This window comes from Falco biarmicus, chromosome 13, assembly GCF_023638135.1.
Source record: "Falco biarmicus isolate bFalBia1 chromosome 13, bFalBia1.pri, whole genome shotgun sequence".
Classification (NCBI taxonomy): Eukaryota; Metazoa; Chordata; class Aves; order Falconiformes; family Falconidae; genus Falco; species Falco biarmicus.
This window is the reverse complement of record NC_079300.1, coordinates 9092690-9114468: the sequence shown is the minus strand read 5'-3', so window position 1 is coordinate 9114468 and position 21779 is coordinate 9092690. Positions and strand designations below refer to the sequence as shown.

The window sequence follows — 21779 nt, the reverse complement described above, 5'->3', positions numbered from 1 at the left end:
GAAAACTCGGCCGATCACATTCTTTACTACAGTTGCACTATCATATCAATATAAAAATAGAAAAAGCAGCATAAAATGGAAGGCACATAAAACACACACTAAAAGAGCAAACTATTACTCTTAGTTTCACCAGGGTAAGGTATTCCTAGACCCATTGAAATCAGAAGCAGATTCTCAATTCTAATGCTTTTTCGGTTTCTGGCGGTACATCAGCAACTGCATTAGGCTAAAGATGCTCTTTAAAGGCTCTGTAAAGAGACAGAGTCTCATCAGTAGTGCTTGAACAAAGAGATGTTCTAGGGATTTCTGAATCTTGGTTTATATACTGCTTCAGTGTCCTCCTCAGCTGCCTTTCATCAAACCTAGGACTGGGGAGAGAAATGCATAAAGCAGCTCAAATTACTATATACCAGGCTTCTTTATATGTCAGAAGCAAGAATATGGCAAGATGGCACATTTACCCTAATGTATAATGCAATGAGTTTGGAATCAAGCCTTGTTTCCACCTATACACTTTTTACTGAGCCATTTGAGCAGGGAAAAATGTGCCTTGGCACAACCTATAGAAGAGGATAAGATCTTGCCCTCTAAACCCTTCCCACCTCAAGGACAAGAAAAATAACAGAAGAAATGGCAAAGCACTAAACTGAAAAGCAAGTCCTAGCTGATGACCCTTTAGGCTTTCAGCCTGTTTGTAGTGGGTTCAAGAAAACTGCTGCCATTTCCAGACTAAACTCCTGTGGTGAAAAATTTTAGCTCCATGGTACTCTGAGTATAGAATACCTAGCATACTTTCCCCATCAACAGTTGCAAAACAGTTTAGCTAAATATAGACTGTGGTGGACCACTGCAGATCTCATATGAATGCTTTTACAGGCAACAGCTCCCCAAACTTTGGATGAATTCCAAAGACCCAGAAAACTAGAGAACTTCTTAGCGTGGGGGAGGGGGAAGTCAAAGAATAAAAATAAAATGAAGAATTGATTTTACAGACATAAAGCAGAAACACTTGAAAACACTGAAGGCCTAAAATGCTATGCAATTATACTTATTCTAGACATCAGTACAACTCTCTGGATGAAAACATACTATGCATATGTATACCAGTGTTAGTGGGGGGTGTACAAAAAAAAAAGCAAGCACCCCCAAACTGACAAGACAGATTTGTATGCCCAGAGCGAGGGAATGGAGAAAATATAACTGATTTTTTGTTTTCCCTAAGCAAAACTACAATACAAGAAAAAAAACAGTAAAAGCTGTTTCAAATCCTAGTACCTGCTAGGAATTCCCCGATAAGGAAGCCATCTGACGCATTTAACTACAACTTTATTAAACCAAACTCACAAACACAAGTATTGTTAAATGCCAGTAGATGATATAAAACTGTCAGGTGGTAGTAGCCATCTGTCATTTAAAAGTTCTCAATATCTCTTTGCTAGTAGTGGGTACTGGGCTAAACATGGAGGTGTAGCTTTATTTGAAAGGTTCAAGTCCCTGAACTTCCAGCACATCATTCTTCATTCACATCCTGTACCTGTTTAAGAACGCGGGTCAGTGAGTATACATAATTTACTGTGAGAGGTCTGTTGAAATCTATTCCACTATTCATTATTCACAGCGATGAGTTGGTAAGTTTTAACTTTATTTAAAGGAAACAAGCAGGATTCATTTGTTGTTCCAAAACAACAAATAGCTACTGTACAAACCAATTACTCAGGAGATGCAGGACTTTCAGACCATACAAACTACTCTGTACCAGATACTCTATCTCTGTCCAAATTTTCCTTGCCATTCTGATTTCAGAAGAAATTACTGTATCAATAACTCATAGATGAAGGTAGAGTAAAATATCTATTACCACGGAAACTATCACCATGCTTCTGTGACAGAAGCGTGCATGACTTCTGCTGCATGTAAAACTACAGCTTGGTATCAGAGACTCTTTCTCCATAAAGACAGGTCTCGCCTACAGGTAGTATTTTCAATACTGGTTATTACTAGACCTTTCCTTTCTAAATATCCCACCTATGGAGTCTGAGGTTGGACTCCACATGAGTGGGACCACAGCAAGCTTGGGGTCACAACAGAGGATGGCAGGGAAACACATATATTCTAGATCCAGTTTTACCAGCATCACTCTGAAACAAGATGTTTCAAGGTAGCTGGCTTGAATAGTAAAACAAACCTAAAATAACAGGTTCACTTGGATGGATAACATAGTCCCGATAATTAACATTTTGCTTAAGACAACTGTTAATTGGATGACTCTACAGAAGACAAAGGCAACTCCAAAAGCAGCAGAGTTTGAGCAGAAAGGCAAAAATCTGAATGAATCTTCTCATTTTCCAAAAGTTGACAGAAACTTAAACCAACTTAGATAAAAGAGAATGAACTTTTCCATCTCTCCACTAAGCTACTGTCAGCTTTTCTTTCTCACAAAATCAAGCACAAACAGGTAAAAAGATAAATCAGTGAATCGGGCAGTGCCCATTAGCCTTGTTAATACAAATAGATCAGTCAGGCCTTCCTCAGAAGTGTCTAGCATGTTAGCTGTAAAGTACTTGCCTCTCAGTATACCTTTGTTCTGAAATTGCATATTCTGAGAAAGCTGATACCAAGGTTTTTTCTATTGTGAACTATTATAAATCAGGATACATACATTGTTCTTCTCAGGTTTGCCAGCAATTAAGAGTTTCAATTTATATCCAAAACCACATACACAGCTGTCTTTCCAGGACAGATCCCACTGGCATACACATGCTTCTACATGATTTCTGTACCATGAAATACTTGAATAAAGCAGCAGTGGATATGGGTCTGCATGGTCCCTCCTTTACCTACATGAAAGCCTCCAGGACCACTTAATCTTGCATTACTTAGACAGCTTCTCCTGAAATCAGGTGGAATATTGTCAGACACTTTCTGGAAACAGCTCTTTAGCTCTTTATACTTCTTTCTGAAATCTAAAGAGGGTTTAGAAGCTTGCTTCCAAACACTGAGGACTCTTTAGATAACTTTTTTTGTTGCTGTTCCTCAGAGAAGACAAACCTAAGTTGCAAATTCTATGAACTTTTGCACTCATCACTGGAGCAGTAGAATACTTTATTAGGAGCAACGATTGCTTTAATGCTTTGCACAAATAGCCCCTGACTAATATATTCCTGACTAGAATCCTCCACATTCAACCTTGCTAAGTATCCCATGCTGGATCCACATGTGTTCTTCAATGCCCAGCACCTGTTCCCTTTTCTCAGGATATCACTTTTACCTAGTTACTAGGCTGTACAGACTCAGTCAAATACCTTGTGTTCTTCTTTCATCACCTGCTCAATAAGCTCAGATTTCATGGGTGGCTTAGAGTACTGGCCCGAAAGGAGGCCATGTCCCAGTTTAGCCCTGTAGGGAAGAAAAACAAACATGTGAGAAAAACACAGAAGAAGAGAACATTTTTATTCCAAGCAAAAAAGAAACTGTGTTCGACCCTCTGATGAAACATCATTACCTGCACCTAAATGGGTAAATCTTCCCATTCTACACCGTGAGTGCCATATCTCACTTTCAAGCCCATGCAGAGGTGGTTTTTTGCACTGCCAGTCAATTAGTTAGATGTTATTTAATTCGACCAAGTAAATCACTGAGAAGTGTCACTTACATCTGAGTGTTGAAATCTTGTGTTGGATCAAGAGGAGAGTAGTCAAATATTCGTGGAAGGCTTCCCACATACCTGGGCAGCAAAAACAAAACAGAAACATTCAAATATTGCAGCTAGATTTAATCAAGAATATCCTAACAGATCCTCAGCTGTGATACATCAGCAGGCTTTCTCTGTGCTAACAAGTCAAACTTTGCATCACAGCAGTGACTCAATCTATCCCTGGTGAGTGCTTCTATCTTGGAAAAATAATAGTAAATAAATTAGGAAATGGACATTTAAATTTTGCTTAGAACCTTCTAGCTATAAAGGATATGGCGGTGTTGTTCATCTGGAATTTAAATTCTATTCCTTGATCTTGAAGTAGCTGCAGGATATTGTTACTTACAAAACAACAGAGCTGGGTTGAGAACCAATGTACTTTTTACTCCTAACCAACATCACAAAATAAATTCCAAATTTGTATCAGGACCAAAACATGTAAAAGTAATGTTTCTATTGAGTTTCTTCAGAGAAACAAAGGCTAACTCCTGACAATAAACACTGAGGTATACATTGTTCTAGCCAGTTTGTTGGAAAGTGGAGCATTCAGCAGCACACTGTCTGAGCACTGCTGCTCTTTAGCACAAGAAAAAACAGGTTAGGTAGGTATAGCCATGCTGGAAGAAAATATTCTGCCTGGTCCCTCTTTCATCAAAGATCTTCACTACTGCACTGATACTAAGTGTGCCAGGTAACTCCAAGGACCATGCTGTGGAAACAACCTCCCTTAGTAAAGTCCATTTTGATATTTTTTGAAAATGGAGGTAGAAAAGCTGGCACTTAATGAATCTACAGACTGTACTCCATACAGCTAACAAAGTAAACAAACACAAGATTTCTCCCTCTTCTTTTCCAGAAGGCAATTGCTACATGAAAACCTGGGAGGTTTTCCAAAATCTAAAAGCCTTGCTTCCAGAACACACGCTACTACCGTTGTGGAATGAAAGAGCCCTCTGATTTTTATTACAAACCATAGACTGTCCTTTATAAAAAGGCTTCTCTCCTTGGAGTGATGTGTCCCATTTTGATCAGTCAGGAATGTTTCATATTCTTCTGTCGTGCTTTTGTTCTACTCTCCATTATTCAGTGGAAGAATATGCTCACACTACCCTTTTCATGAAGTGGGATTATATTTTTTTAAGAAGAATTTTAATTAAAATGCCTCTGAAAGTTTCACTTTTCTTAGCCAGACCTTCATGCAAAAGGTGTGTTGCTTTTCACTACCATGGATCATTATTAACATGTTTGTGCCAGTACAGTTTCTTGCACAAATGACACTGGAGCAACAGGGAGATTCCTGCAGCTATATGAAGGCATGGACCAGTACAAAAAACCCCCATAATGTGATACTGATGATACCAAGATAAATAGAGATATGTACGTATGTACATAAAAAGCAGAGATGGAGCAATCAAGTCCACAAGGTGGGATTTGATTTCCCACCACTGAAGCTAAGTAAGCTCTGATTTCAGATGCCACTTGGGTTTTGTATTCCAACCTTTTCCAGAACAGAACAATACAATCACTAAATTCTCTTAGCAGCCACTGAACTGACTGAAAGAGACCCGTTCACAGGTGAGGCAAAAATTAAATTATTATTTTTCTTCCAGAAATGAGAGATTGAGGAATCCAGCTGCTAGTGACGAGAACTAGTTTGAAGCTACTTACGCTCGCTGGAACTCTGGGATGCTGAAAATGGCTTGCATGACAGCGTTGAGGTAGCAGCTATTTCCCAGGTTCTTCATGCCAGTGTATCCTGGGCCATACATGGGCTTGAGTTTCACGCCAGCTTCCTGAATCACTTCCCATTCAGAGACTCTTGGTTTTATATCATTATCTCTTAGCCCATTCTCTGTCTGAAAGCAACAAGATTGGTTTGTTTTTTTAAAATCTGTTTAACTTCTGCAACAATTATGCTGCTGCCAGCATCAGCATCATCAACGCTGTGTTCTGTACTCTAGAAAAGAAGAGCCAAACCAATGGGCAAAGGAAGGTTTGTGGGCAAAATCCCACTTAAAGGGGGGAGATCAAGGTCAGAGGGCAAGCAGCTTGTTATTCCAATGTATCTCTTAGCTCTCTACCACAGACCACTGGCTCTTTGAGCATTCCTAGTTGTGACCTCAACCCCAGCTGAGAGCTTCCCTTCTCTCAGGGCTGTGACCTCAAGCCTCAGCAGCAAAACTGCATTTTTTCAGGTTTCATTCCATTTGTAATGGCCAGGAGTAGCTGCTGCTGTAGAAACTGGTACTAGCAAACAAACCACATGAAAAGCTGCAGATCCAAGAACTCTTCCGTTCTTTCAAGTGGGAAAAGCCAAAATTTGTAATGCTGATGTTTCTCTCCTTTACTCAGCTCAGCTTTCAGTAGGTACATTGATTATTCACAGCTTATAGATACAGGTCACTACAGTATCATTTACTGCTAGCACTACTCCACCACTTGACTAAGAACTTTTCAGACTGGTTTGAAGACCAGAGGCAAAACCTTTGCAACAGCTAAGACTAAGTTTTCAAGGTTTCTGAGTAAATCTGGTTCTCCAGGAAGACTGCTGGATATAAGAAACTTTTTATTCATGACATTGGCAAGGAAATTAGTATACCAAAAATATTATTACTATACCATGAAGGCTTTTGAAACTGCAGTTTAACTCTTCTCTATAATTTTAGCGTTATTATTAGTTTTCTATCCACTTGGACAATGACATAAACTAAACCAGTATCTGGTTTGTTCTTTTTTAACAGTTTTCAAGTTCAGGTTTGCAAGCAGTGATACTAGGCTACGTACTTGAGTGGAGAAAACACCCAACCAAAAAAACCCACCCAAACCAAAAAAACCATCTGCCTTTATAACCATATCCCATTCAGACTTCTTAGATCATTTAAACAGAACTGGAGTCAACATCCACTAAGATATAATGATTAGAAGAACTTCTCTACTAATACAGACCGACAACATGCTCAGGGAGAGGACCTTTTTTGCCCCAGCCCCTTTCTAGTGTACCATACCATAGACCACTATTTTCTAGACTTGAAAGAACATATTTTTTCATTTTATAATGTATTTAATAACAGGACCTAAACTGAAATCTATAACTTTATATAAAGAACATTTCAACTACTTTTTTTTTCCACTTATCCATTGATTTGCTTATTTTTGCTTAGGATTTGTATCTTAAGCAAGATCTTAATAGATATTATCTTGTATATTTTACACATGCAATAGGCTTTCCTTTACTCACTGCAATTAAATATTTCAGATCACAGAATCGGAATGGTTTGGGTTGGAAGGGACCTTAAAAGTCATCTAGTTCCACCCCCGCTGCCATGGGCAGGGACACCTTCCACTAGACCAGGGTGCTCAAAGCGCCATTCCAGCCTGGCCTTGAACGCTGCCAGGGATGGGGCACCCACAGCTTCTCTGGGCTGCCTGTTCCAGTGTCTCACCACCCTCACAGCAAAGAATTTCTTCCTAATACCTAATCTAAATCTGTCCTTTTTTAGTTTAAACCCATCACTTCTTGTCCTATTGCTACAGACCCTACTAATAAGAAAGATGGGGACAGACTTTTAAGTCCCCTTTTAGTATTGAAAGGAATATTCTTAGATATTCTTCTTTAATTGAATGAGGTTTTTCATCTTGAAGGAAAACTATATGTAACACACAAGAAGTGAAAAACATCAACTAAAGACCACAAAGGAACTCTTTTGGAAAGCAGCTTTCAGATTTGAGAGTAATGATTCACTTATCTCAGACCTCAGAAAGTAAAATGCAAACTGGCTGGCTGAACTTTACAAAACTAGATACTATCACAACAGCCTGAAGGAATCACACAAATATAAGCTACAACTACTATTCTTCTCTTGTTTCTCTCCCACCCCCAACTAAACAAACAGCACATAAATAACAAACTAAATAAAAGATGGATTTCCTACCACTTGCATCTGCAGCATATCAATTCCAAAGTGTGCCAAATGTTTTGCTATATGCGGATCTAAAACCGGCTCTTCTTCATCAAAGGAATAGACATCTACAAAAGCAGAGAGAAACCAATGAGCTGTAGTATCAAATGTTATCCCTTCTCTTTGTTTACCAACACTGCATTCTCAGTACAGGATTGCCTATACAAGATGCCTGACTCATAATCTCCAACTTTGGTTACGACCAGCAGGAAAACGCATAGACCTGAATAGAGCTCAGTAAATATCTTAAAAGTTCTCAATACAATCATCTCAAGACTCTCCTCAAAAGAAAGTACATGCCCTCACAGTATTAAAACCTAAGAATATTTATAATGATCACAGTATTTTCCCCCTCAAAATAAAATTTGTAGGGAAAACAAGAAATGGGGCATGCAAAATTCTTTGATATTTGGCCAGTCCACACTTTGAACATGGCAACAAGAGATTCTGATTTTTTGTGGAACTACACATTCAAACTGTGAGTATACAGGGCCAACTGACTACTGCCAATAGCCTTCTAATTTCTAGTACAGATTAAGGAACCCACTTATGCCCTTTTCCTACGGAGATGCAGGGAGAACTGAGAAATTCTTTAATGGAAATAAAGAGTTGTTTATTGGACTGGACTTTGAAGATTAACCTTGTGGTTAGGGAGAAAGGATGATTTTGTGACTGAGGTGTCACAAAAACAGGTGACCTGTTTTACTGTATGAGCAATCTAGATTTCAGTCCCAGCTCTATGATAGAGCCTTACGGCCTTAAGTAAAAGCCCATAAACATTTTGGTCAGGCAAAGTTCAAACTGTGGAGGGAAGCAATATATCTAGTGATGGTATTTTCATTATGAAACCAAGTTTAATAAATTCAACAGAAGGACAGAATGATTGAGAGACAAAAAACCTCATTTTTAGTGTTTACCAAGCAAGACCAAACCTGAGTCCAGAGCTCGTTTCACCCATTTGAGCAAATAACTACAAAGCTGCAGGCATCATAAAGGGATATGAGTGGTAAGACAAGCACCAGTAAGACCTGAGCAGGCCTTTCATCTTTTCTCTTCTCTGGCCTCTTCCTCTGTAGTGAATGACTGTTTCCCTACCTTGGTCTCTACTCACACCAAAGCCCAGAATCCCTCTGCCAGCCTGCCCGCTCTTCTCGCAGCTACATTTCCTTCATGCCCAGCAGTTTCTCACAGTGATCGTGCCCTGTATGAGCAGATCTAGGCTAACAGAGAAAACTTAGCTAGGAGCAAGTTGAAACCAACTCAGAAGAGAGCAGGAACTCAGATAAAGGCTGTTCACAGCATAAATATCACTTCTGAAAGGTTCTGCCCTCTCTTGGCAACTACAAACCCTGGCTCTGACTCAGCCCATACCCTACATGAGACTTTAACAAAAAGGCAGTCTCCTAGTACCAAAGCCACACTGAAATGACAGGCTGAAGGTTAGCCAAAAATTCAAAGACCTAATGAAAATTTTAAAATTTACCAGCCCTATGAAAAACATTAACTCTCCCAAACCAGGCCATTGTGCTTTTGAGTGTGCTGCCAAGCTGCTGATTAGCCAGACTCTATTCATTGGTCCTCATGACCTCTCTGGCATGTGTGTGACTGTAGCTGTCCATCTGCTGCAATTCCACTGCGTGGTAGCAAGCGTGCCCAGAAGACATGACTGTTCATCCACACATGAGTTCACAGCATTCCCATAGTCATCTGGTGAGGTCACAGCACAGCCAAAAGATCCTAAAAGGTTCAAACACCTACTGGAGTGAGATTACACATCAACTGATCTTGGGTGACTGCTTTCAATGTGGAAGCTTTGATTTTGTTTTTCCTCAGCTCTGACAACTGAAGAGAGAGCAGCCATCTGGGACTACTGACCCCGAGCAGCAAAAATGGAACACATTACATTAATCTTTTGCTCAAGCCCAGTATGTGTCATACTTTAGTACTTTCTGCTGTGTAGCCAACTTAAATTTGTGGGATACAGAATTCACTTACTTCAAATATAAAAATAAAAGAGCAGCAAACCAAAGAAAGAAGATGACAGGCCCCAAACACAGGCCCATAGTGCTGTCATAGGGACTCCGGTAGATAAGTAATGCAGACAAGTCAGCAAATGTGACACAGAAAAGCTGGTATCATTACAGTGAGAAAGGGGGAAAAGGGAGGAATATAAGGGGGCAGAGGAACAACAATGACATACCAAAATAATCCAAAAAAATCTGAGACAGACAAAATAGAATATTATGAAACTAAGCATAATTATTATTATTCATATTATGTTAAGAAAAGAAAAATGACAGTGTACTACTTTTTCTTCCACAGCTCAAGATTTACACTTGTTCTGGCTGTGTAGATATCGCTCTTTCCTACTAGAAGGATAACAGGCAATGATGACATGACCCCTGAAGAAACAAGCTGCTCAGGATCCCCCAAAGAAGTATCTGACAATTGCAGAGTTTGGCACCTACAAAGCAACTCGTTCAAGTACCTGTCAGGTAAGGCTTCCCACTGCCAAACCCCCATTCCAATTCTCAAACCAACTTCAAACACGCAGCCTCACAATGACTTGAAATGAAATCCAATGGCATTGTCGAGAGAGGCAGCTGGTAGCACAGTCTGCTGAGTATTACTCAACCTATCGAGGCAAGCAAATTTTCTGACTCTCTTGTGCAATCTGTCCAAGGCCCAAGAGCAGAAGACAGAAGTTTGGTTCAGTTTCTTCCCTGATCTTAGATGTGTTTCTTGACAGAACACTACAAAGTGGGGCTAATGACCCAGAAATCTTTCATAATGTATACAACACAGAATTCTCAAGGAAAGACAAGGAGCTCTTCTTTGCTCTCTCTGTGTACACACAGGGTAAGTGTAAGCGGAATACTGGTACAACCTCTTTCTTCTTACTGGTGTGAAAAAGGAATAAGTTATGTCAGCAGAGGGATTAATACTTATTATAATCCTCTACCATCACCTCTTCACCTCCAGCCCTAGCAAGCAAAAACCAGACACACTTTGTGTTGCAATCAGCCATGGACCCTCTTTTCTGAAGCTCATCTGTCATCCAGCCCTATCGAGAGGTTATGATTACCACTGCAGTATAGAACAGAGACAGAATAATTACTGAAAAGGAAACAAGGAGGGTTGGGGGAGGGAAGTCTTCTCTATTGGGAAACCAAGTAAACATCATCCAGAAGAACAAAGGTCTGTGGAGAACAGCTGGTGCCCCTCATTCAAAGGGAAGCAGGACAGCCTGTCCTTTGTTATCCCAAAGGCCACATAAAAGAGGAAGCAGCTGATCGGTGGGAGGCAGAAATACAGCAGCCATAAGGAAACAAGTACTGCTGTTAAAGATGAGAAAGAAAAAAAATAAAATTGAAAAACCACTAAAAATAATCTGTTTATTTTGTAGATTAAACCTACAGCTGGGTAAATCCTAAACATCTTCAATAATTGAAAGATTCTGATAGAAATCATCCAAGACCAGGCTCAGGCAAGGAGACAATATTCCATCTGCGAGAGAAAAGAATGAATTTTGCTCACTGTTTCTGTGGCACAGCTGGTTGAATATGACTACAGCCTCCTTTCCCTGTCACTGAATAGGACTTACAAGATAAAAACTCTCAACCAATGTGTGTTTCAAAGAAGGGGCTGCTCTAAACAGCTATTTTTCATCCGTATGGTCATAAACACCAAAACCAAAATATAATCATGCTGTGTTCTTCTGGTTTTTATTTCTCTGTACAGCTGCAGCAGAGGATGGTTTTGGTTATGACTTTTTCAGCTTCTCATGTTTTTACTCCATCTAATCCTCACACACCATAATCCTCTGCACAGCAACACTGCAGAATGCCACACTGAGAACACACAGATGAAGATATATCTATAGCCTTTTTACCCTCTCAAGATCATCAGGCACTTTACAAACGAGCATCACAACAGCCCCATGAAGATCAGCGTTCATTAGACTAAACATAATGTTATTGAAATAGTAAGGAAAAACAGCCGTTTCCAGTATGACAAAAAAACCCAAAAACATACATACTGTTGGGAATGGACTTTTCTTACTTTAAAATCATTACTCTGTTATTGTTTCTATGTTATGTAAGATTGAACCATTTGCCCTAGTAAACATAGCAGAACTGAAAAATACTGTTTCTCCAGATTCTGCTGTTTCAAAATAGTACCATTCTTCCATTACAAATCTGCTATCATAAACCCCCAAAAAATTATTTACACCAAATACAGAACAGGAGGAGAAGAGCAGATAAAAAAAGATAAGAGCTTTCTATGAATGGAGCGTGTGCCATTCCCCCCAGTTCCGATCAAGATTCACAGGGTTTTCTTTCCATATCACACTCTCAAACATTTGCACTAGAAGCACAAACCCACTTGGTAATAGATATACACTGTTACTCTCATGCACAAAAGATACCCCATCTCAGAACTTGCCAGGTGGCTGACCTGCTCCATCAGGAGTGATGGTTCCCAACTTCACTGCCAGGGGATAACCTGTCTCCTTGTAGTGCTCCGTTGCATGCCCATTGCCCCCACTGCCATCAAAGAACCACTTTCCACACAGCACAGAACCATCTGTCAGGTTTAGCCACAAATTCTCCCGCAGGTCACATTTTGAGCATTTCCAACCGCTACAAAAGAAAACAGGAAGAAATATTAGCAATATGTAAGGTAGGAACCAGTCCTGTATTTCCACTTCTGATACGTCAAACCAAACATACACACCCGGGGTCATGCAAGAGAATTGTTGGCTGAGTTGCTGGCTTTAGTTCTGTTACTCTGGACTGTATTAGAGAGCCTACAATGAACAAACTTTATTACCCTCACCTGGGGGGAATTCTAACACCATTGTCTAACTGTACAAGTGTTTTGGCATGTTTAGATGCCTGTAGCTCTTCTTCCCAGGAGTCAGGGTCCTGCTTCCTGTAGGGTGATTTTGCACTGAGGAGTGCATCACAAGCTATCGTCACCTGGAAGACAAATGTATGTCAATCAAAACCTAACATGATTCCGTGACTTGGCAGAACTTGGCATTCAGCCTACTGCTAACCACATACAGAACAAGATATCAGTAAGACTATTTATATATGCACGTAATCTTCTAGATTGCAATTATTATCATTTTAGCAGGAGAGTAAGCACAACACGTACTATGTGAGCTTCCCTGGGATAAGCTCGCATCATAATAAGAGAAGGAGTACAGGAGGTAAAAGGAAATCCAAGAAACAAAGAAAAAGCAGACTTTTAAAAATTACTATTATAGCTGGTTAATAAAGATCTTTATGTAAAAATAAGCACCATATGTAAGAAAACAAAGCACTATCTTGATACAAACTGAAGCAGGAGACAATTCCTATCACCACTTGCACACACTCACTGACCAGCGCTGGTAACTCCTCTATATTGGGTAATGAGATTTCATAGTGATCAGGAAATAGAACGAGTTTTGCTTCATCTTCATATTCAAAGTCATCACTGTTGAGATCACTGTTTGTCTCTAGATCTGAAAAACAAGATGGGGAATGTTAGGAGATTGTCCTGAGATCAAGGTTCCTATATTGTAGCAGGGGTACCACTATGAAGCATTGCTTGCCTGGCATCAGCCTGCAAGTTGACACTGGCAGCAGTTTGTTCTGGCTAGAAATGTTTGTGAAATCCTGATCTAAACACAAATGTGATCATCTTGCAAGAGGATGTTCTGAAGACCAAAATTTCCATCTTAATCTTATCCCCAGCCACAGCTGATTTGGCCCCTCTCCAAGCAGGGCATTGATGCAGACATCACATTCTGGGAAGCACCTAAGAAAATTCTGCTCATTTTGGAAAAAATCATGATCTAATACTGCTGTCCCTTTTACCCAGGATCCTGAAATGCTATACAATATGGAGACCAGTTCACACAACCCATGCCCAAATTGCAGAGCTGGAATAATGCACCTCTGTTTCAGCCCTCCATATTTTCCAGATCGCAGACCTGGCTGAAACATGCTATGGCTCCCATCCATTTGAACCTGTGGCCTTTCCTCCCAAGAAAACATCTATAGCTGGAAGTATTCCCGCATCTCATCCATAATCTCAAATATCTATAGCCAGAACAGTTATAACAGCATTATCCCTCTCTTTCTAACTCCAGTCTGTAACCAGTGTAACCAGATTTTGAAGATCAAGCCTTCCATAGTGTTTGTGTACACTCTTATTCCAGTGTAAAGATGACTTTTTTTGCTTAAATATGAGCCTCGATCAAGCAACACCAGCTAAAATGCTTGTCCAGAAAAAAGTGAACTCAGAGAGAAGACGGGAGGGTATATAAGTAACCAAATGGCTAGTGTTTTTATCTCTAGCTTCATCAAAAAATAGAATTATCCCACAGGGACCAGACAGAGTTAAAAATCTTGTGCAGTTCTTTCCAGGATGACTGAAAAAGTTAAGACCAAACACGTGCGTGTTGTGTCAGACATTTGACAAGATTCAATTGCAAGAAAAGCCTGGGCAAGGAACGGATCTTCTGGATCCTTCTCCCATCTGGAGATGCTGGATCTACTGTATTCTGATGTACCAGACAGTCACTGACAGAATAAGGCTCAACCAAGAATTAAGATGCATTAGCAGTAGCTAAAGCTGGCTCTTATTTTCACTACAAGTACATGCGTATGCTTAATGAGCCACTCTATACTAAAAAAGCATTGGCAGCAACCACTGCACCCTGGGAATGCCTGAAATCTCCAATGTACATTTGGGAGAGAGGTGAGGATGACAGAGTCCAGATTCAAAAAACTAAGCCCTCTATTTACCCAGTGGGCAGTAACAGCCTGAATATCCTAAGTGATAAAACAAGTATCAAAAGATATTTTAACTTGGCCTGGAAACATCACCTCTTGAGAGGAACACAATCCATTTTCCATTTTCTTGGCTCACCTGCTGCACCAGCCAGTCCTGAGGGGTGACAACACCCACTGTCAGTGACTTCCAGCAGCACTTCTTTCTCAGCAGAAACCAACAAAAGACCCTTCTCATCAGCTGGCCATAGACACAAAAGCATGAACTTTTTCTTATACTGAAAGCATGAGATTTATAAAGAAAATATTAACTTGTTACTAATTCCCCAAATCAGACCATTTTTTTTAATGATTCCTTCCCTTACTGCAGCATAACAGAGGTCACCAGTGATCTCGCTTTACTCCAGGCTTCTTTCACAGCTTGTATTACAATGCTGTCTTCGTAAAGTGAATCCCAACAGATGCAGTCCGTAACAGTAAGCTCTTTTGCTCTATGAAGCAAAGACAGTGAGTTTGTCCAAGCTGATGATACATATGACAATGCATCACTGAGAATTTTCATGTAATGCCCAGAAATTTGATGGTGGCCAGCACAGCAAAACCAAAAGTACTAACCATCTCCTAAATATGACAGAGGTTTCCTCAGAGAGGATAAAAAGCCTCAATGTCTGTTCCAAAGGCAGCAAACACTTCCCGCAGGGCCTGCAGCCACACACTTCGCTCCACCACCAGAGGGAACCCGAAGACAGCTCACCGCAGCCACTGCCAGCTGTAGACCCGTGTAAAACCTGCTAGTAATTAATTTCCTTATGATACTGACATTAAGTTTATAGTATTTACAATCCGCTGTATAGGAACAGAAATGATAAGGTTGCCCGGGTTCAAAATTCAGGCATATGCTTCAGCTCAACTCACAAGCCAGACAACAGCTAGATAGCGGCAACTTTACTGCTACTGACCTGACCCGCATTTGAACTGGTGACCCAGGGATGAAAGACTGAATATCCTATTAGGAATCACCCACTGCCATTTAAGGACTTCACACACTTAGAAGCATCAGCCTTTTCTGTGCAATGATGTCCCGGGTTTGGCTGAGATACGGTTAATTTTCTTCTTAGCAGCTGGTGCAGTGCTGAGTTTTGGATTTGGTGTGATAATGTGATAACGTGATAATGATGATAGCAACAAATAAAAACATCAGTTTGTAAAGTAACGTTTATACTAAGTCAAGGACTTTTCAGTTTCTTGGGCCCTGATGGCAAGAGTGCTAGAGGGGCACAGGAAACTGGGAGGGGACACTGGCAGGACAGCTGACCCAAACTAGCCAAAGCGATATTCCATACCATGGAACGGCATGCTGGGTATATAAGCTGGGGGAAGAAGAAGGAAGGGGGGGGGACATTTGGAGTTATGGTATTTACCTTCCCAATTAACCATTATGAGTGATGGAGCTCTGCTTTCCTGGATATGGCCGAACACCTGCTTGCTGATGGGAAGTGGTGAACGCATTTCTTTTTTTGCTTTCCCTTTAAACTGTCTTTATCTCAACCCACAAGTTTTCTCACTTTTACCCTTCCAACTCTCTCCTCCATCCCATTATGGGGGGAGTGAGCGAGTGGCTGTGTGGGGCTTAGTTGCCAGCTGGGGTTAACCCATGACAAATGGGTGGGGAGGGAAAGTTCCTTTTTACCTTTTCAGGCTTCATACCATTCACATTACCAGAGAAGCAGAAAATTATGTTCTGTCAGCATGGCACTCTGGATGTTTGACATGCCAATATGGCAGCATCACGCTTCTTATTTTAAAGAAAGCTACACACAACTTCATAACAGTTCCAGGTAAAAAAAAAAATGAGGATTTAACTGGCAATTTCACTTTTGAAAGTGACTGTGTAAAGCTGGTACACTTCCACTCCACACACCTACTCCCTCTGAATAGGAATTAAAAGGCCTGCATCAGTGCTTTTTGACAATTACCATGCCAAAGACAGTTTCTCAGGGTTCAGATCCAGTACATAAGAGTGGAAGGGACTTCTAAGGTCACCAACTGAAATCCCTTGATACACAGATTACCATATAAACTAATCCTTTTTGTTGACTGTCAGACAGGCCCCTTAACAATGTCCAGTTGAAAACCCCCAATCACTACTCATATTTTTAAATCTTGGCTTGTATGCACCGAAAGCCATAGTTGCTAAGTAAGTTGCCCAGTAAGAAGTTCTACCTGCATTCTATTTTCTGTGCCTGTGCAAGGGCCAACATGGCTAAGAAAGCATGAGCATAGATATAATAAAACAAATACTACCTTAGAAGGCAATGGAGCCCACACTAAATGAGGGCAGAGGTTGTCCCTGTAGCCATTGGGCATCGTGTGCGGTCTGCAGGCAGTTTCAAACTTGGTTTTTAAAACCAGTGCAGAATTTGAGAGAAGAGAAAGAGTAACTACAGGAAAGAGAAGCAGGCGGAAATCACCTTGCAAATGGAGCATATCTGATTAAAAATTACCATAACACTAAAGGCACTGAAAAATATGAACTTTCAAGCACCGTACTTTATACAAGGCTGCTTCTTGGACAAGGATGTTCTTCCAAGGCACACTGTGAGTAGACCATTCTCTGGACAAAAAAGGTTTTACTCAGTTCTAAGACTCAGCCACAACACAACCAACCTGTTTGTAATTTTTTTAAAGAGCTGACACCTTGATGGTGAATGTTCCCATGACATTGTTCCCCTTCTAGTGGACTAACAGCTTTACAGTGCCTCCTCATAGCCCCAATTAAACACTGTGGTCACTAAAACAAACTGTCTGTAGGTCATAAGTGTTGTGTTAGGAGGCCAGCACATCAGGCAAAGCAAAGTAAGAGACATGTTAAAACAGAAGTTTGGCTGATGTCATTATTTTGGGCAAGTGGTCAGTAGCGTAAGTTTACTTCAGCTCACAGGCATCACTTCAGTGACTGGAGAAATGCATTGCTGCTGAACTGATGGAAAACAGCAGCTGGGAGTGGAAGACAGTGTACTGTAAACCAGCCCACTGGAGGGGAAGAAAGAGGAGTGGACATGCCCAGATTAGATTTAGACAAGTTACCAACTGACTGCACTAATAATAGTGGCATAAGCACTCTCCAGGCAGGACCCCCTAACAGGATTTCCTGTGCATATGAGTGGGTCTGTGTGCGTATGAAAGGGAATACAAACATGAAAATTGAATGAGGATGTTGACTAGTGAGCCTACAACTAATTTTGAAACTCTAGAAAGACATCTTAGGAATCTGGGCTTGATCCTGCTCTCAACTGAAACGAGTAGACAAATTTGTGTTGACTTGGAAGTGGAGGACTAAACCTTTAAAGCAAATAAATCTGAATCTTCTAAATAATACAAAGTGTCAGCAGGAGCACTTAGCAATATATATATATATAAGCTATTCAGTTAATTTGTCTTCAGGCACATATGAAACTGACATCAGCTGAGCTATACAAAAAAAGAAGAAATTTTAAAAACCAAAAAGATTCACTTTATAGTCATAACATTCTCCTTTGTGACAAAAAGAAAAAAAAAACCTTTCTACTAGGTTCATTTGGATTATTCAATGCTTGTAAATTCACATCCAAATTGCTTGCTACATCTCCAAAGCATTACTACGCTGTTCTTATTGCTAGGATATAGACCTCACCCCTTGGATTTCTGGCACTGTCTTCTGTGAACCAACAGGTTCACTCGTGGTCTAATCAGTTCCACTGCTACTGCTGGGGAGTACACACAACTTGAGTGGGCTAAAATTTAAAAATATTGTCAGGAAACACTCAAATCTTCCTAAATCACAACTCTCCATTCATAGATATACACTCCATATATGTGCTTACTTACATAAATATAAACTTCAGTCGCTCATGATAAAAGTTCTCTTTAGAAGCTTACCAAGCAAAAACATCCTTACTGAAAACAGGGTTCTACTACTGCGTGCTAGGAGATCTAGGAGAGCTAAGTGGAGCTGTGGTCAGATTCAGTACAGCCACTCTTATGAATGGTCTTCACACTTGGAAATGGTGGCTGTAGCTGCATTCACTGCCACAGGCAGGCAGGTGTCATCCAGGAAAAGCTCAGCAAGTTTATGCATTCTCCCAGACTCTTTAAGTGGAAGTTTTCCTTTCCAAGGCCTTCTCCGAGACCAGCTGTGTGTCATGGATACTGCTCCTCACCAGCAACTACCATCCTCACAGCTCTGCTGACAGAGCTGTTCATTTGAGTACTTCAGAACACTTCTAATTGATGGTCTAAGTTAGCCCTGACTTTGGTCAAAGCAGAGTTCACACCACTTGCTGCACTGGCAGATAGTGCTATGGTAACTGATCTGGAAGAGACCATCTGTCTATAGACAAGTTTTATGACAGCCACCCTGCCAGCTTTGTTTAGCCTAGAGTCCAGGCTCTGGCAGAGACCAACAGATGCCCAGGAAGAGGGTACCAGAACAAGGCAAAAATGTGGTAATTCCTCCCTCAGCATATACCTCCCAGCCTCCATGTATCTGTCAGGGGCTTTCTGTTTGCTGAGGGTGGTGGGGTGGGTGTGCATTTGTCTGGTTGGTTTTGGAGAGAGACAGCAAGAGAGCAGCATGCAGCTGTGGTTTCTCTGTTCAAGAGAGAGGTTGACTTATTTATCAAGCAAAATAATAGAGAACAAAACATAAAATGCTGCTCTACTCCGATGTTCCACTCGACTCTTTCACTGCTGCTGACAACCAAGCTGAGATTTTCAGAGAACCATTCACAGCATTCCTCTCTCAGAACTCCCTTTCTGAACAGTAATAGCTAATTTAGACCACATCACTATGTGCACAGTTAAAGCACTTCTCCTGCCTTCCTTGCATTTTTCAACATTTACTTCATCTATTTTTTAGTTACTCAGTAACACATAAAAAATCACTTCTAGATTTAATCTCTTAGATAAATCACCCAGCAAACTCATTTTTCAAACCCTTTCCAGACTATTTACAATCTCATTAATTCTTCATCATAGAACAGTTATCAGCAGAGAACTCCTGGGAGTAACAGGTCTGGGGTGTACTGGTGGTAACTACTGCAAGAACTGAGCCTCCAGTCTTCCCTCTTACTCTACTACCCCTTTTGACCAGGATCTTGTAAGGAAGATCATAGTATGTCCCATTAACTGATTTGTTCTTACTCACACAGTCACTGAATACATACATAGGAGGGCTACTACACATAACCCCAGAGTATTCTCATAGACCCAGAACCATCACTCACACTTTGGAAAATCCACAATGGTTCTTTTCTGTTCTGTCATGTTTATACAACTTTCTATCAGTTCCGATCCATTCTTTTTCTTCCTGATGGGCTAATATGAAAATTAAATTTAGTGATGATACCTTTCCTGGCCCTATCATGTGTCTTTTTTTCCAAAACCATTTACCATACTGTGGTTGGTTGAAACAAGAGGTTGCATACCAAAGACAATACTGCAGCTGTTTCTTATCTGAGAACCTTGTGAAGTCATGAGAAGCTACCATCTTGTCCTATCAATTTCATTCCATTTTACAGACTGAATCTAAAACTTCATGCAATAGCCACACATATTGAGAAGCACAAAGCATCTTCAAAATTGCTAGCCTAGACAGCAATGCAGTGAGGATATTATTCTATACACTGTGGTGCAGACAGTCTGCTTTGAAGATCATCCCAAATCCCCTGAAAGCTTGCACAATCTGAGCTGGTTATACCCACACTGCCTAGCAACACCTGAACAAGCTAAATTAAAGGCAGTTCATACGTTTCAATGCACAATGTTATTATGCTCCCTGATTACACAGAACACTCACAGACAACACCCCCCAGCCTTTTCCAAATGAAAACAAGAACAAAAGGAGTCCCAAACCAAATGTATACATGCACATGCACACACACTTTTCTATGGATTTTATTGTTTAGGGAAAGATAAAGCCTCCAGGTGACTGAGTCAGTCTGTGTTTCTGTTGCAGTTGCTGGATAGCAGCAGTGCTAGAAAGTAATCACTGAGCATCCAAAAGATGTTTTCCTAATACTAAGGAGACTGAAAAGGGTTTAGTATCTTTAATAGCTTTACATCAAAGAGGATTATAAGAAGCAATGTAACAAATGTCCAAACTGAATTGACTTTGTACACAAAGCTTAAATCTCTGGGCCTTCAGGGAAACATTCAAAGACACCTAGAAACACAGTGATAGTACGAGTTACCCATTATTGTTGTCTCCTGTTGTCTGACAGGGTAAGCCCTAAATGGCAGGCTACATTTATGGGCTGATAACAGCCAGTTTGGTGCAAACCTCTACCATAGATGCCCATGGTCACAATTAGAAAGACAAAACTAAACCAACCTGTTAAGATGAGAAGTCCAGCAGCTCCAAACCAACAATGAAGATGTTGGATTAAGAGATAAAATCAATTAAAAATTAATTAAAATTAACTTAAGAGAAAAAATGTTAAATTTTACTAACCACCTCTGCTGCTGTCACATGCAAAATTATAAAATCAGCTATCAAATCTGCTTTTGTTTCCTCAGCTATGAGCAAGGACAGTAATAATTCTTTGTTCTTTACTTTAAGTACGGCCAAAAAATAACGAAATCTGCTGAGCCAAGGAAGTAGATACAAAGCATTTGGATGGATGCGAGTACCATCTCCAGAATCTGAGCAGGGAGTTGATACCATTTTACTCTCAGCCAGCAGGAGTTGCAAAGAGGACTGCAGTAGAACAACAGAGCAGATAAGATAAATTTTCAAAATTGCATTAGATTCCAGAAGTGCTGGATTAAATGCTGATGATTCCATGAGCTAAATACACCCCAGTGAAACTGCACCGCCTTCAGAAGTTCCCTTGGACCAGGACACTTGGAACCACTGCATCAGATCTACCCAGTGGGAACAAAATGCTCATGTGCAAGGGTGGAATTTGAGGACTCCAGTATAGGACATCAGAGACACTATGCCATGCACACTGTGTGCCAGCATACCACAATGACAGAAGTCTCAAAATGTATGCAGTAGATCAGTGAGAATCAAATTTGACCATGCTTTTGTACTTCTTGTTTACACTCACACTGCTAACACTGTACAAGCACCGATGCATTGCAGCCAGATCTGTTTTTGAAGCAATATTTCATAAGCATCCAGTAACAAACATTAGTTTCAATGTAAACTGACAGTAAACAGCTTTTAGACCAGCATCTGTGACTTAACAGGCTCTTTCCTACAAAAGAAGTTTCATTCCTTTATGACTCATCTTAAGACTTTTTTTGTCCCTAAGTTCTCCTTGCAAAACTTGCTCCAGACATGAACAACAATTT

The 21779-nt window shown here is 40.4% G+C and overlaps 1 protein-coding gene across 2 annotated transcripts in view; it reads right to left on the bottom strand.

The window, feature by feature from the left end:
* USP13 (ubiquitin specific peptidase 13) overlaps window positions 1-21779 on the bottom strand; it is a 56649-nt gene that overhangs the window by 18209 nt on the left and 16661 nt on the right. For both annotated transcript variants that reach the window (XM_056359078.1, XM_056359079.1), the window contains exons 4-10: window positions 13047-13168; window positions 12493-12635; window positions 12112-12296; window positions 7627-7721; window positions 5363-5550; window positions 3653-3724; window positions 3303-3396 (exon numbers count right to left, since the gene is read on the bottom strand). In XM_056359078.1, the coding sequence (XP_056215053.1) occupies window positions 3303-3396; window positions 3653-3724; window positions 5363-5550; window positions 7627-7721; window positions 12112-12296; window positions 12493-12635; window positions 13047-13168 (899 nt within the window). The remainder of the gene's footprint in view (window positions 1-3302; window positions 3397-3652; window positions 3725-5362; window positions 5551-7626; window positions 7722-12111; window positions 12297-12492; window positions 12636-13046; window positions 13169-21779) is intronic.